The sequence below is a fragment of the Octodon degus genome, unplaced genomic scaffold (genome assembly GCF_000260255.1).
Source record: "Octodon degus isolate 3935 unplaced genomic scaffold, OctDeg1.0 scaffold00043, whole genome shotgun sequence".
NCBI lineage: Eukaryota > Metazoa > Chordata > Mammalia > Rodentia > Octodontidae > Octodon > Octodon degus.
Genome location: NW_004524619.1, coordinates 12,261,486 through 12,277,160, shown reverse-complemented (window position 1 = coordinate 12,277,160; position 15,675 = coordinate 12,261,486). Strand labels below are relative to the sequence as shown.

General features: G+C 40.1%; 1 protein-coding gene across 9 annotated transcripts in view; it reads left to right on the top strand.

Moving 5' to 3' along the window:
• Positions 1-15,675, top strand: part of CUNH3orf67 (chromosome unknown C3orf67 homolog) — a 334,462-nt gene that overhangs the window by 13,132 nt on the left and 305,655 nt on the right. For all 9 annotated transcript variants that reach the window (XM_023715803.1, XM_023715800.1, XM_023715798.1 and 6 more), the window contains exon 4: positions 6,813-6,885. Coding sequence is in view for 8 of the 9 variants with exons in the window: in XM_023715800.1 (XP_023571568.1) it covers positions 6,813-6,885 (73 nt within the window). In the remaining variant the exon portion in view is untranslated. The remainder of the gene's footprint in view (positions 1-6,812; positions 6,886-15,675) is intronic.

Here is a 15,675-nt window from a genome sequence, read left to right as displayed (position 1 = left end):
ATTGGGTTGAAGTTATTTGGAGTTCTGTATGTTTCGGTTACATATCAGATTGTTTCCTCGTATTTGGGAAGGTTTCTGCTATTACTTCTGCCCATATGCTTTTTATATCATTTGTATTGACTCCTTCATTCTCATTGATGCCTGTTAGTCTCACATTATTCATCTTTGCATCATCTTGCAGGTGATGACTTATTTTTTCCTGCATCCTAGTTGTTTTTAAGAGATCCTTTCTTAACTTTTCACTAGCTGCATCAGCATCTTCAAGATCTGAAACTCTATCTTCACTTTCTTTCAAACAGTTTTTCAGGCTTGTAATTGAGATTTTAAGGTCCTCTACATCTCTTTGATTCTGCTTCATGCGCTCTGTTTCTTTCCTGTATTGCTCATTCAAGGAATCCATCTTTTTTTTAATCTCCTGTTTTTTTTAATCAATATCTTCTTTAGAAGCAATTATTAATTCTTTTACTGCAGAGTTTTTTACAGATTGGGTTTCCTCTTTATGTTTCTGTATTTGATTCTTTAGTTCAGGTGCTATGAATTTAGGGATTTCTTTTTTCATTTCAGACACTAAGTCTGCTTTGAGTTCCTTTAAACATTTCTGCAGTTGCTTATTTACTTCTGACACTATTAATTCATGTATTTCAGCTAAGCGAGTGTCCACTGCACTTGTTCTGGTTGGACATTGTGTTTCCTCCATATGGTTCTGCATTTGATTCTTAAGTACAGCTGCTATAAATTCAGAGTTTTCTTTTTTTTTATTCCAGAAATTAATTCTGCTCTGAGTCCATCTACATCTTTCTGCTGTTGTTTATTTACTTCCAACACAATTGATTCATTTATTTCAGCTGAGCTACTGTTCTCTGCACTTGTTATGGGTGGGCTTGAGGCATGAGATTGCATTTTGCTCCTTGTCTTTATCATTTCGTTTAACACTGACCTCTGGCCTTTGGTGTAGCGCTTTGGTGCAATTATGTTACCACTTAATGAAATTCGGGTACTGATATACCAAGTTCTAGTTTATGCATTTGTGCCTGGCTTGGGTTTGGCTACTGTGCCCAGCTTCTTACTGTTGTTGCCCTTGGAGGTGGGCATGCTGTACCCCTCTGGTAAGATGTTCTGTTCCTGGATTAGCTGTGTGGTTTTGACCCTAGTCTCACTGCAGGGACTTTAGCTGCAGGGTTTTACCTCAAGCCTGTATGCTAGGTCTGGGCTGGGTCTGGAGGGGTATGAGGAGCAGGGGCAAGAGAGCACTGAAGCTCTCCCACACACTCACCAATGTTGTGTTTTGGTGGGTCTGCAAGACTCCCAAGAGCGTGGCAGAAGTTCTTACTCAGATGGCGGGTTGTGCTGGGTCTGGCCAGGCAGGGAAGGTCTGGATAACAAGGGCAAAGGCCTCTGACGTGGCGGGCCTGGGCCTGGAGCGGTGGGCAGGCGCAGGACAGTGCAGAAGCTCTCCCCCACGCTCACAGGGCCTGGGGTTGGTCGTATATCAAGTCCTCTTCTTCGTGCCTCTGATTTAGTGTCTGATGAACCACTAATGTTCAGTAGGTTAAATTTACCACAGACACTGTGACAATTTGGGTTATAATTTCTAATTGTCACCATCTGGACTTTGTGAAGAGGCCTGAGTGAGTTACTTATCATGTGTGCTCTGTAGCGCAGAGCTTCCCACATGAGAAGCAGCTCTGTCCCCTGCGAGCGCCTAGCATCTGCAAGGTCTTCAGGACTCTGTTTGAAGCGCTGCTCTTTCTGCCTCTGGCCTCTGAACCCAGCGGTGTGTCTCTGACCATCAACCTTCCTGCCCAATCAGCCGCTCTGGGGGCTGAGTGACCTTTAGGAGGTTCCCTGAGACCTCCTCATACCCCCACTTTGGTATTCTTTTTAAAAGCATGACTTCCTTGGGCTCTGACCTCTTTATTCTGCTGAACGTACTCTTGTCAGAGCTGCTAGCGACTGCGGCATTACTGAATCCAGTGGCGAGGCCTCAGCTCTTGTTTTACTTCGCCTGTCAGCAGCTTGTGAGAGAGCTCACAGCTTGATGTACATCTTCCATGAAGACCACCCTCCTCTTCCTTCCTGCCTCACAGGTCATACCTGGTCTCCTTCTGTGGCTCTTCCTCTTGTCTCCAGCCCAGTTGGCTGGTGTTTGTTGCAGTGCCCCTGGCCTCGGTCTCTGACTCTGTCTACATTTACTCCCTCGGTGACTGGCTTTGGGCTCATGGATTGAAATAGAGTACCACCCTGTCTTACTGTAGTTTACATTCCCAGCTCCAACTTCTAAGCTTCTAAGCTCCAGACTTGTGCGTCAGCCACCTACTTCATGTTTCTACATGGACAGCTTCACGCAGTGCATCCAGAGCCTAACTCCTGGTCTCCATTCCACAGAAATCCTGTGTCCTCCTGCTACCGGCTGCTTCATTTCAGCGGTTAGCCGCTTCTCCTTTCAGTTGCTTGTATCTAAAACTCTTGATTAAGTTGGTTTCTTTTTTTCTTTATTTTTATTCAGTCCATCGAGAAGATCCCCTTGGCACTATTTTTAAAGAAGCTTGAGTATCTGACCCCTTCTTACACCTCCAGTGCTATTCCATGGTCCTAGGACCCTTAATCTTTTATTTACTTGGTACAGGTTCTCACTATGCAGTTCAGACTGGTAGTAATCCTCCTGTGTCAGCCTCCCCAGCGCTGGGATTACAGGTGTGCACTACTTACCATGCCCAGTCTCGGTAGCAGGCATGGTGGCATGGCCTACAGTACCTGGGATTGAACCCAAGTCCTTGTACTTGCCAGGGAGGCACTTAGGCCACAGAGCTTTCTCCCCAGCCCCCTGGTTCCCTCTTACTTGACCTTCTCTATGCTGACTCCTTCCTTGCTCACCGGGCTCAGCCATACGGGACTCACTGCTGCTCTGAGAAATGGCCTCGTGCCCTGTCAGCGCCCTCCAGCAGAGTAGAACTTTCTTTCCCCAAAGACCATGTGGCCTGCTCCCCCATGCCCTTCTCCAGGCATTTAGTAGGGTGCCACCTTCTCGCTGAGGCCCCTGACCTGCACTTCACCTACAGCCTGTGCTTCATCTTCCTTCTCTGTTCTTGGCCGCTTCTACCCTGCTCACCCCCAGCGCCTTTGACTTCAATCCCAGTTCTCGTGTTGTGCCGCTCTTTGCTCAGGTCTTGTTTTCTGACCATCTCCAGAGCAAACACCAGTGCCAGGGATGGTTTAGTCTGTTATTTCACCTAGAACGGCGCCAGCCTCAGACTAGCCATTCACGCAAACTTTCATTGAATGTGGCTGAGTGAATGGCTTCCCACTGATAGTAGGGTGCGTGTATCTTTCACGTGGCTGTGGCCCTAAAGGCCCACACGAGGTTGGCTTCTGACTTCTCTCCTGCTGCTTTTCCTCTTCTATGTCCTACCAGCTCTTTCAGCCTTTGTGAGTTCATTCTGCCTCCTACATCCTTTTCCATCACAGGACGGAGTATTCCCTCTCATCAGTATCTGTTCCTCTTTTACTTTTAAATTCATTGCCTGGTAATTCCTTGTTACTCTACTTGGTCAAGTTCCAATGTTATGTCTTTGAGAAAGCTTCTCCTCATCCTCCTCCCCACCCAGCATTATGTGCTTTTGTGCCCTTGATCCTCTGCCTCCGGGGTCTAGAATGTAAGTTCCAAGGGGACAGAACTTAGTTACCAAAATTTTATTTACTGCAGAAACTTCAGCAGTGAATCTCATACGTAATAGGTGTTCAGTAAATCTTCATTGAATGGTAGCACTGATTTACTGCATACCAATGGTTCTGTGGGGTGTAATTTAAAAATGTTAGCCCAGTTTTTCAGATGAACAAATTAAAAGAGGTAGACAGGTTCACTGATTTGACCACAGGATGCACAACAGTCTGTAATTACAGACATAATTAGCCGATGCTCATTTCTTGTTGAGGCCGAATGCGCTCTTTGTGGCAGGGCTGTGATAGGCGTCATGGAGTGAACTCAGTTGTGATTGTCAGAGCATGTGTGGAGGACGGCTGTAATGTGATCTCATCCAGCTGTCAGGACAGTGTGACACTTGTAACACATATCTGTCATCTGAGTTAATGAAAACCATGTTTAAAACTCCACTGGGGCCCGGGAGATAGCTCAGTAGAATAAGCACTTGCCTGGCAGGTGCAAGGGCCTGAATTCAATCCCTGGTTACACACACACACACACACACACACACACACACACACACTCACTCACACACACACACAAAAAAAACTTACAAAGCTCCCCTGAGATTTTATTAAGTAAGTGTGTCTTAAAATATTCCAAAGAACCAAGAGCCTAACTCCTTAAAAATACGCAATTTGTGTCAAGCAGATAACAGATTATCATTCTACAGAAACCCACGTATTTTAGAAAAAAGACAAAATTTTTTACATATTTCATGTATGTGATGGACATTTTTTGATTAACAGAAGTTCCACATTCAGTATTACTTGGAATAATTGTAAATATAATGTAGACATGAAGAGTCAGTTTAAATATAGTAAGTCCCTGGAAACCATTTCTGTCGAGTTTACTTAGCATTACTGACATGCAGGATCTGTCAGATGTTAGTAAAGTCCTTTTTTCTCTGTCAGCTCATCATGGTATCATATCATTGTACTTCTTTTAACCTTAGAAGTGAAACCTTTTGGAACCTGGGCTTCTATATATGAGCAAACCGAATGACAGAGCTCTCCCTTTTTTTGAGGAAAAGGATCCTTCATTTCAAAAAACACTCATTGAAAAATGCCCTATTGTGTAGCTCTTTGTGTTTGAAAGGAACAATACTGACTCGGTGAGATTGCTGGCGTAAATTAGAGCCCTTCTCTAGAGCTCAGCGTCATTTAGCCTAGTGACCTCACGGCTGTCTTCCTGGAGCCACCACAGGACAGGAAAACACTGCAGAACCCATCAGCGCAAGGTGCAAGAGAGATGTATTGACAATGGCTTGTTTAAGTTGAACTCATTTGGGTGTCTCACTTGTTCCTGTAGATCAGAACTCTCCTTGCGCCACTGGCTGTCCCCATAAATATCACAAATTCAGATTTCCAGAGAATTTTCTAGGGCCTGTGCCAATTATATCCATATTTGTATTACATTCCCTACTTTACAGTTGGCTCTCTGGACCAATTTGTAAGTGTAGTATTTTAACATAAAAATTGCCCCATGTGTTTGATTAAAATATTATTATTAAACATGTTTGATATTTGTACTTAGAAATTTAAGTTTGAGAAAGAACATAGGGACTGTTTGGGTTGTTCAGGAATGTCATCAAACAGTTTGCCATAGGAATTGTAAACCAGGAGGTCTTTATATATACACTACAAAAATATAATGTTACTTAAAAATACTTAGGGCTGGTGAGATAGTTCAGTGGTCTAAAGCACCTGCTTAGGCAAGCACACAGGGACAACAGTTCAAGCCCTGGCACCACATGCCGTACCAGCTCCACCACCTGGGCGGGCTGAGCTGTCCACAAAGACTGGGTATGGTGGCACACACCTGTTATCCCAGTGCTGAGGAGGCTGAAAACAGGAGGAACACTGTGAGCCCAAGTTGCTGGAGTTCGGTTTTGTAACTGTCTCATTGCTGTCTGTTTCTCAATTCGATTAACAAAAAAAAAAAAAAAAAATCTTAAAAATGTTATGTAGAATAACTTAGAATAGATACAGAATGGCATTTTAGACTCCATGCTTTCCTTGAAGTGTTTTATCCACATGTTGGTCTGTACTGTTGACTTACATACAAGCTCACAGACAGAATGGAGGTGTCTTTACCAAGCATCATAATAAAAAGTTCCTAATTGCATGCTGTAAGAGCTGTGATACTGAATGTGTGTTGAGAGCTTCATGATTGGGAAGTGAAGTGAAAGTTCAAAGCCTAAGAAGAAAGACATTATGCGAATGGACCTGGATAGCTAATATAAAATCAATTGACTTTTTTTTAAAAAGCAATTGTAGACTTTAGCTATCAAAAGTTTCATAAGAGCTGGTATACACTTGCAAGCCTAACGCTTTAGGAGGCTGAGGCAGGAGATCCCAAGTGAGAGCCTAGCCTGAAATCTACGGCAAAAGCAACTTTTTGTCATAAAACAAAAAGTTAAAAGCATCTATGGTAGAGGTCCCATGAAGGCTTTGGGTTCAGTTCCCACTATCACTGAAAAAGAAACAGTGTGGGGATAGTTTCTAATCTAGATGACACTAGTAATAGGGAATAAAAGCTATCAGTTCTTTCTTGACATTAAAATATATTAAGTTAACAAAGGTATTGTAAATGAAAATATATTCATCTGTCTTAGTGTGGACACATTTAAAACCATATAAAATAGACACAGCTCATCAGACCTTGAGTTGTCATTGTCATAATTAGAGTTGTTTGTCTTGATCTGTTTTTTATTAAGTTGTTTAATATAGTTAAAAAGTCAACTAATCAAAATAATTGCCACATGTTTTTATGGCTGCCTTGATGGAAATCTATAGTTCAATTTCATATAGCTTTTTTGAGTGCAGGCTATACATATGTTCTCTTGCATCCTAATAAAAATAGTAAATGAAAAATTATTATTGTTTAAGTTTCATAAAAATTGCACCAAGGCCACAGAAGTCACTTCAAAAGGTAACGTTTTTTGTTAGGGTTTGATTTGGTTTTTCATATATAGTGATATTGCAGGTCTGTATGTTTCTGAAAAGCCAGAAGCTTCAGCTTGTTGATGGTGTGTGATTATATTTGTTTATATCCACATATAAATAGTTTGAACTTTTGAATTAATATGTATTTTCCCCTCTTGTTCTAGTTGGGCTGATCCAGAGGTTTCTTGTTCTTCAGATTTACATACCCCTGGGACAGGACTTCTCTGCTGAATTGCTGTAAGATATATAGAACCCCTTTGAATGTTTTATGTGTAGTAGACATTTGATCAATTGAAGCGGTTCCCCTAGTCATTAATTGCCAGTGGCAGCTTTTGCATTAAATAGTAGCGACTTATCAAATCGACACGAAGTAATTAAACTAATTTAACTGTGTGTCTTCGATATCACTATGCTCTAGCATTTCTCTGGGGAAAGAAAGTAAATTTCATCCATTTAAGGAGACATCAGAGAAATTTTATTTTGACAGTAGTTGGCCAATAACTTAAGAGAAGCACATGGTCCAAAAATGTAGGATTTGGGTTCAGGTGGAGGGTGATGTCGTATCTTGTACTGTTTGTGTTCAAAACTGTAGTTAGATTAGAACTGATTGAAATGCTGATTTCTATAGTTTAGATATACAGTATTGGTGCTTCGCATGTATGTGTAGACCATTTGTAATACGGTTTTTTGAATGGTCTCGTTAGATTGTTTAGCAAAAATGAAAATACACATTTTTACTTAGCTACTGTATGAAATGATACTGTTAATGAAAATAACACTTGATTTGTAGATTTACACAGAACTAAACTGAGTATTGTTTAAGATTTCATTAGTGAATTTGTACTTTAAACTGTTACATTTAAATTATGCTGCTTTCCAATTTTTTTATAATTAGTAGTTATACTAGGTTATGTGTATTTTTTGGTAGAATAAATGACCTTATCAATGAAGATAATTTTATACTAGTTTTATTGGTACCAACTAAAAGTGAGAAAAGAGCATAATTAAATCAGACTATTATAAGTTTGATGAGCATTTCTCTTTTATTATGTCAGTGTAGTTAGTAATGATTTGCTGGTATGCTGCTAAAGAATGGACTTTTAATAAGTTGCCATTTGTTGTCTTGGGTAGTAAAGATTAGATGGAAAGTTTTCTTACTTTTGTTCAACTTTAAACTTCTTTAAGTTTCTAAGATCTTTCATTGTCTGCTGTGGTCACCAAGCTTCTTTAAAATAGTTCTTAGAGTAAGAAGACCGAAGCATTATTTGATGTTCTTATGAGGCTCTTTCTGATTCTGCAGGAAATGCATTTTCAAGGCTCCAAAGATGTTCTAAAGGTACAGAGAGTGCCACAGAAAGCTTTATTTTCATTGCAGGGGAAAGTGGTTTCTGAAATGGAAGAAGGCAGATTGTACAGTAGGCTTTTAAAGCTCCTCACAGAGCATCCAGGTTATCTCCTTTTATTCGGCAGACCTCTCTGCCGCCTGCATTTTGAGCTGCTTTGGCAGCAGTGATGGAGAGCAGGAAGTTGGCCTTTGGGTCAGAGCTGCTCGGGATGTCTTGCTGAGCCTCGGAGCGGACTCTTCACCAGTGAGACTTCTCCTTCCGTTCCAGGTGAAGCTCTCCAGGTGCTCCCAGACACTTCAACTGATAACCCTGGCCCAGCCAGTATCCTGTTTTAAGGAACAGCAATTAGAGCTTTAACGACCGAGAAGTTATCAAGTATCTTAGTTTAATTTAATGGTAGCAAACGGGCAGCTGATACCTGAGTAAGCTTGACTGTCTCAGTTTTACCCCATTAATTGGCCTGCGTAAAGGTGGAAAAATATCCCAAGAAGTGTTGGCATTAATAGTTAGCTTTTGGATTCGGTTCACTGTGACTGATTCCCGTGTTCTTATATCAACACAGGCAAACATTTGTATTTTCCATATGGTTTTCATATTATAGTTTTAGCAGAAGAAGTAACGTGGACAAAGGTTAAATTATTAAGTGACATGATGAAGGCACTGTGTTGTGACCTTGTGAATTTTTGTTTATAAAAGCTATATTGACTGTGAATTTGTTGCTAATAGGTAATTACTTGTTTTAGGTATGACAGTGACCATGGTTTCACTAGAGGGATCGATAAGTATAGTCTCTTCGCAAACATAGCTTTCTTTTATGCCTTAAATGCAAGGGCTTGCTTTCAACACCCTTAGTGTTTTGCTGTTCTTCTAGCAGCATAGCTCCAGGCTATTTGAAATAATATGTTTCTCTAACAAGCTTGGAAAGGCCCAGAGTAGAAAGATACCTGGCTTCTAAAATTTTCCATTGTCAGAATGGGAGAGGCATTTTGTTTCGCAAAGGTGCCTTTTATACATCAAGAGGTTTTCCAAAGTGGTGTTTTGCCAGCTGGTTTATGGCTCTCGTAATTACTTTCTCAGCATCTTCCTGTGTCTCCCATGCCTCTGGGCTGTTGTGCTGCTCAGGAAGCCTTTATGCACGTGGGATAGTGATCACCTTAGACCAGCAAAAGCACTGCTTGAGGCATCAGTCATTCATTCAGTGAACAAATTACTGAGTTCCTGTTGTTTCTTTTGTACAAATCTCCCTACCCTCACTGCTGCCTTTGTAGTCCCAAGCCACTGTCACATTTCCTGATAGCTGTTCCAGCTTGCCACTGGACTTCCCAGCTGTCTCTTTTCCCAGGGTGATATCTCCACCCAAGCTAGGGTGATCTTTGTAAAATAAACAGCTGGAATTCTCACTGAGCTCACAAGCTCACAGAGCCTCACGCTCCTGTGTCCCCTAATCTCTCTGCTTTTCCTTCTCTTCTCTACCTCTCCATCCTGAGCTCATGTTTGCCAGCTGCACCAGCAATTCCTGGCCCTGTAGCTTTTTTCCTTAGAGTCCTGTGTGCACAGGTGGTTTCTGTCTCCCATCTGTTTGCCCAACTGACTTCTCCTCTGCAGGGTCCCTGCTCTCAAAAGGCCCTTTTTCACACCCCGCCCCACGCCATGATCATTGCTTAGGCATTTCCTAGCACCCTGTTCCTTTCCTTTCCTGCCAGCATAAAAGTTTGCAAATGATCTGTTTCTTGCTCCTGTGTCTTTTCTGGTAGGCTGAGCCCCATGAGGACAGAGACCCTGTCTGTGGGACTCAGCATGCTATCCCAGCATGCAGTGCACTTGATGTATCACAGCCTCCGAAATGTAGATGGATGGACATTGTTGGGCTGAGGAATGGCAGGAGACATTCCTGTCATCATATCGTTCATCGTAAAGATGAAAGATCAATTTACATTTTGATAAATGTTATAATCTAAGAGTGAGCTCTGCGGGGACTGTGTGAAGTGTTAGGTACAAGAGTGTGGATGGATCTGCACTCCGATTTGGCTTTACTTCTGTGGGCTTTGAGTAGATCGCTCAGCTTGCTTCCCCTATAGGATGGCAGGGGCATATCTCACAGGTAGGTGAGCAGCCCTAAGTGAGAAAATTAACATGAAACAACTAACGTTTATTAAGCACTTGTGATATAGCTACGACATATTAGATGATCCCAAATACTTTATTTTAGCTCAATCCTCAGAATAAGGATTGCCTACTGGTCATAATTATTACCTCTACTTTTATTACCAAGGAAGCTGAGTTCAGGAATTTGCCAGAGTTTATAAATGTAATACCACTTAGAGTTAGGGTTGAAATATATTGTCTAAATTTAAAACTTATGCTCTGTCCCACCATGCCATGCTGCCTTACTTGTAGATATTATTTTTCTGTCTAGCTATACATGCACACACATGCTGTAAATATATAGTAAGCATTTCATTTCCATTATAGTACAAGATGAAAGCGCTAAGCCTTCTCTGTCTTCTTCCAGGGTGCCTCATAATACACTTTTATTACTAGAGTTTCAGGAAGGAAAGTGTTTCATGTTGCTGTTTTACTGTCCTTATTCTTTGGAGAGAGAAATGCCTGAAATTAAAAAAGAATTCAGCCAAATCTCTTCTTTTAGTATACTTTGGATCTTAAATGTGCTAATATTCATATTAGAATTTTTAAATGAAAACTAAGAAACAACTTCACCTCTTTATTGATTCTTCACTTTGATCTCTGTGTGGACCCTTCTTCTTTAGCATCTAAAAACAATATTATTCAGCATCCTGCATTTGCGGGTGGCTAGATGACCTCAGAACTGCCTGAGCTGACCCCCGTTAGCCGCACATGCTGCCTTTTGCATGTGAAGCCAGAAGTGCTGAGTGTAGTAACGTGTGTAAAGGTAAAAGAATCCTGTGCCTTTCAATGTTAGGCTTCCAATCCACAGTTATTGTGTGATGTTAATTGAAGTTTTCTTTTCCAGAGTGTTTTAGTTTAGCTGTGTCTAGTTGACTTCAGGGTAAATCATTGAATAAACAACAGGTTTTTCGGACTCCTTTCATTTTTCAGCTAGCTTCCAAACCATGTCCTCAAGGCAGGAGGAAGCCAGTAGGCGCCCTGTGGGTGTGCTAGGTGTCTCAGAACGTGGGGGCTGGCATCCGGTGCGCCAGAGGAGCGCCCTGAGCCTGTGTGCTTGGGAAGGAACCAGCTGTGTCTTGAGATAGAAATCCATTCTGCTATACTTGAGGCTGTCATCACACTGAATGATTTTGGAATATTGCATTTTGGGGGACAGCGATTGTATTTACTTTACAGAATACTGTTGAGGTACATTATTGGTTCCTCTATCCTAAATTCATCATTATCTTGATGAATTCTGAGAGCATTTTGTACTGTCATGCTTCCAGTGAGCTGACATTGTTTTTTCCATTTTCACTCAGCCTAGGTAGTGCTTTTTCAATCTATGGGTTGTAAACACCATAAAAGCCCATGTGGCGGACAGGATGCATTGCTTGGGGAAGTTGGGATTTGTAGCCTGTGGCTCCTAGAGAGGGTGGTGGCTAGGAAGCCTCAGGAGTTGAACCCTTAGCTCTTTGTAGTACTGCTTCTCTGTGGACTCTGATAGAAGGTTTGGGGCAAAACACTGAACTCCTTAAAAATGAGAGGCATTCCTAAAAGTATACTAGTCCTTACAAATTTACAAATTTTAACAGATCCATTGTGACCTCTGCCTTACGGTGGCTGAATTTGAAACTGTACCTGAAATTGAATTTAATGATTTAAACCTGGAATTCTGCTGAGTATTTATGATGCCCAGTCCCAAAGTTGTTATCTTTTTCCTTGTTCTGCCCATACCAAGCTACATGGCTTAGCCTGCCCACTTTGACCCTGTGTTCCAGGTCCTATCCCTAAGTGGTAATGAGAACTTCTGAATTAACTGCCAGAGTTAATTGAAGGCGTTGTGCGGTGGGGAGGGTTATCTAAGACATGTTAGGAAGTTTAGGACTGTATAGATGTCAAAACTTACATTTTCTGGGTACAGAAAATTGGAACATTCTACCGATCAAAACTTTAGCCTCAAACTAACTGAATGAAAGTTACACTTAAAATATCTTTTCTGTATTGTTACTAGTGAGCTAGACCAACACATCACAAAAGAAATGTAATAGGAATTTCAGGTCCTTCTGCCTAGCTGCATTTGGGCCTGCCTTTCCTCCTTTAGTGTTGGGGAGATGCTGGGCCCATAAAGCTCTAACCAAGTAAAGTGAACGTGACCTCCTGGGTGCAGACCCCTTGTTCTCATGCACTGTTATCTTCAGCCTCCTGGGGCACCACTGTTGAAAGAACACCTCAATTTGGCTGTCTTCAGGTCAGGATGACATTGCTGAGGGCTCTTGAGATTGGATCCATTCACACCAAAACACTTCAGTCTGCAGGAAATGTGTCTTTTATTTTTTCAATGCCTTCTTTTGAAGAAAATAATGGTTGCCATCTAGTTGTTATTTATAAAAGAAAGATAATCCAAACTCAAGAGTATTATTATATTATTTAATGGAATTTTTTTCCTCATGAAATCTTTTATGTCATTGAATGAATATGTCTCAGAACTTTGTGTTTAAAACTGGAGAAAAATGACCAGTAGTTTTTTTTTTTTTTTTTTAAATCAGAAATATTCTATACTGAAGTAGTAACAACATTGCAGGAGTCGTTAACATTTGGAATGCATCTCATGGCTAATTCTACCTTCTATTTTTCATTTTAAAATCATCAGTATTTAAATCTCATTATTTTAATTATATCCCATTAAATGTACTTGCATAATCAGTATATTTTGTTACATGCATTAGTAAAGAGAGTGCTTTAAAATGCTTTGCATACTGATTTTCTTAATATATTAAATTTGCATGCCTTAAAATAGGTTTTCTGTATGACTTTCAGATAACATATGTGACAAGTATATAAATCAGACACCATAAACTATATCTGTTAAACATATGTTTGCAGAAGTGATTTTTTTCCGTGTCTCAGTTGGGTTCATTTTACTTTTGTCAATTATTTTTACAGAACACTTTAGATAAGCTAGACCCATGCTCAAAGCTAAAGTAATATACCAGCCCAGAATTACCTAGTATGTAAAATCATAATACAAGGCCATATATTTAGGCACTGTACAGTTAATAAATGTCGTATGAGTTACCAGCCGGTAAGTCAGGTCCGTGTTCCAGGCTGGGGCCTGCTGGCTCTGCCATCCACTAGCCTAGTTACTCTGGGCAGGTTGCCGAACTCGCTGCATGTCCCCGTCTTCTGTGCAGCGGGGGTGTCGTTATCATCTGTTCACTGAGTATTTAAGTGCATAATAAGTATTAATTTATAACTTTTCCTCCCGCATAGGTAATAGTACAGTGATACTTGACTTTAAAATTACTCCTTTGAAACGTTCAAAGACAAGTTGAACATGTTTGTTTTCCTTGTGAAATGTTTATGGTACCTGTCCCAGAAGGAAGACAGGACAGCAGCTTTTCCTTGGAAACTTACTGAACTACTGACTTCTGCAGGTTCACAGCATAAATGAGGAAGCTGATTCTGATTGGTTGGGTGCAGATGCTGGTGATTTTTAAGATAACTACAGCAATCGCTGGCAGAAAGAGGACTGTTAATCAATGAAGAAACAGAAGCAGGGAAAGCCAGTAAAGCAAGTGGGCTTCCAGTTACTTGGGGTATAAGATGGCTTTTTTCTTCAGTCCACCACTTTCACCTTCCTAACAGGGATGCTTTAGGGTGACTCAGCAAATCAAAGATCTTTTCGGGGCTGTCTCTTTTTGTATTGCAGTCAGGAGGATGCTTCTTTTTTTAAAAAAAAAAAATAATAATTTTATTGAGAAACAGCAATGAGACTGTTTCAAAACCAATTAGTAGGATAGGTTCAATAATTAATACATTGCATATTGTTGTCTTCTTAGTGGTTATTCATAGTACAAGATGCAGACATGATATACTGTCCACAAACACTATTAGTACAAATTTTTCTATTTGTTGAATTAAGAGAAAGCAGCTGTATATCTATCCTATTTTGAATATACAGATACAAAATGGTCCTTTGTTTGTCTCCCCATTTTTTGTTAAGTTTGGTCAGATACAGGTATTCCATTGTCATTTAAATATTGTAGGTGCGTAAATTTAGCAAAATATTCCAATATAGTTCAGTAGTCCATAATAGTAGTGGCTTATCCATGGGACTGGCAACGTCAGAAGTTGTTGACTTGAGCCTTTTACAGCTCAGCATATTAATATGGCTTTACTTTTATACTTTGTTTTTATACTTTTCTGCTGGATGACTAAGACCAAGATAAAATAAAACCTATATAAGAGGAAATATAACTTTTGTATCTTCCAGGGTCAGTCAAATCCCTTCAGGGTTTATTCTGAAACCCTGTACTGCAGTTTGCAGATCTTTTGTCAGTGTCAGCTATGTAGATCAGTCATGGCCATTGCTTGACCAATTTGCTTTCTGTGAAAACCCGAGAGAATGGTTTCTCTCCATGTGACTGTCCTTAGGCACACTCTAATCATTGCTCACTTTCCTCTGTGGCCCCATAATCTCCTTGATCAGAAAATTTGGGCCACAACTGAGTTACCTGATGTTATAATACAGATTCTCCTATGTCCTGAGTCCTCACTGACCTTGAAAGTCTAGGGCCAAAATGTTGACTGTCCTTGCAGCCCTTCTTTTTCTCTAATTTTTGGCCTGCAAACTTAAGTTGTTAACCCTTCAGAAGAAAAACTTATTATTATTACCCTACAACATAGGCAGTTGAGCTTAACTTCACTATCTGTCTGAATATCAAACATCTTAGGCATAACGTAGAACAGGTATTTTCCATCAAGTATTGATATGTTAAAGTTTAAATCCCTACAGAATATGAAGAAAAAATATTTAAAAGAAAAAATATTTTAAAAAACAAGAATTAAACAATTACATATTTTCACACAGAAATTTAGAAATCTAACCATATACAGCATCATAACAGAATAGTCCTGTGACATTTTTTTCTTGTCTCTTGTTTTCATTTATTTCCCATTTTTTTAAAACAAACATTTACTCTAGAGACAGTATGGCAGTAATTGGTATGACATGACAAGCAGCACATATTTAGAAGAACAAAATGACAGGAAATCCAAGCATGATCCTACCATTACATATTGCTATCTTCAGTGTAGTTACTTACTTCACAGGTATCAGCATATATACTTGGTCAGGGTGATAATCCTACCAATTAACTGCTAGTTTCAAAAACCTGCTGAAGAGTCTCAGGACCCTTGCCTTAACTATCTTGTACATATAAATGTATGACTTTGCCCTTGTTAAATTTCCTAGCTTTTCTCCTTGCCCTCTCTGCATTGTGTAATCCTTAAGTTCTTGCTTTCCTTTTAATTGTGTTATACCTTTCTATTTTTATTTCTTCTTTAGAGTTCTTACACTAGGGAGACTATATGATATTTACACATGTGGGTCTGGTTTATTTCACTTATGAGTATATTTTCAAGTGGCATCCACTTAAATATAAAGACTTCAAGTTTATCATTCTTCATAGCTGAGTAATACTCCATTGTATAAAAATATCATCTTTTTCATCCAGTCCTCAGGTGACAGCTTCTTGGTTGTTTCCAAGAT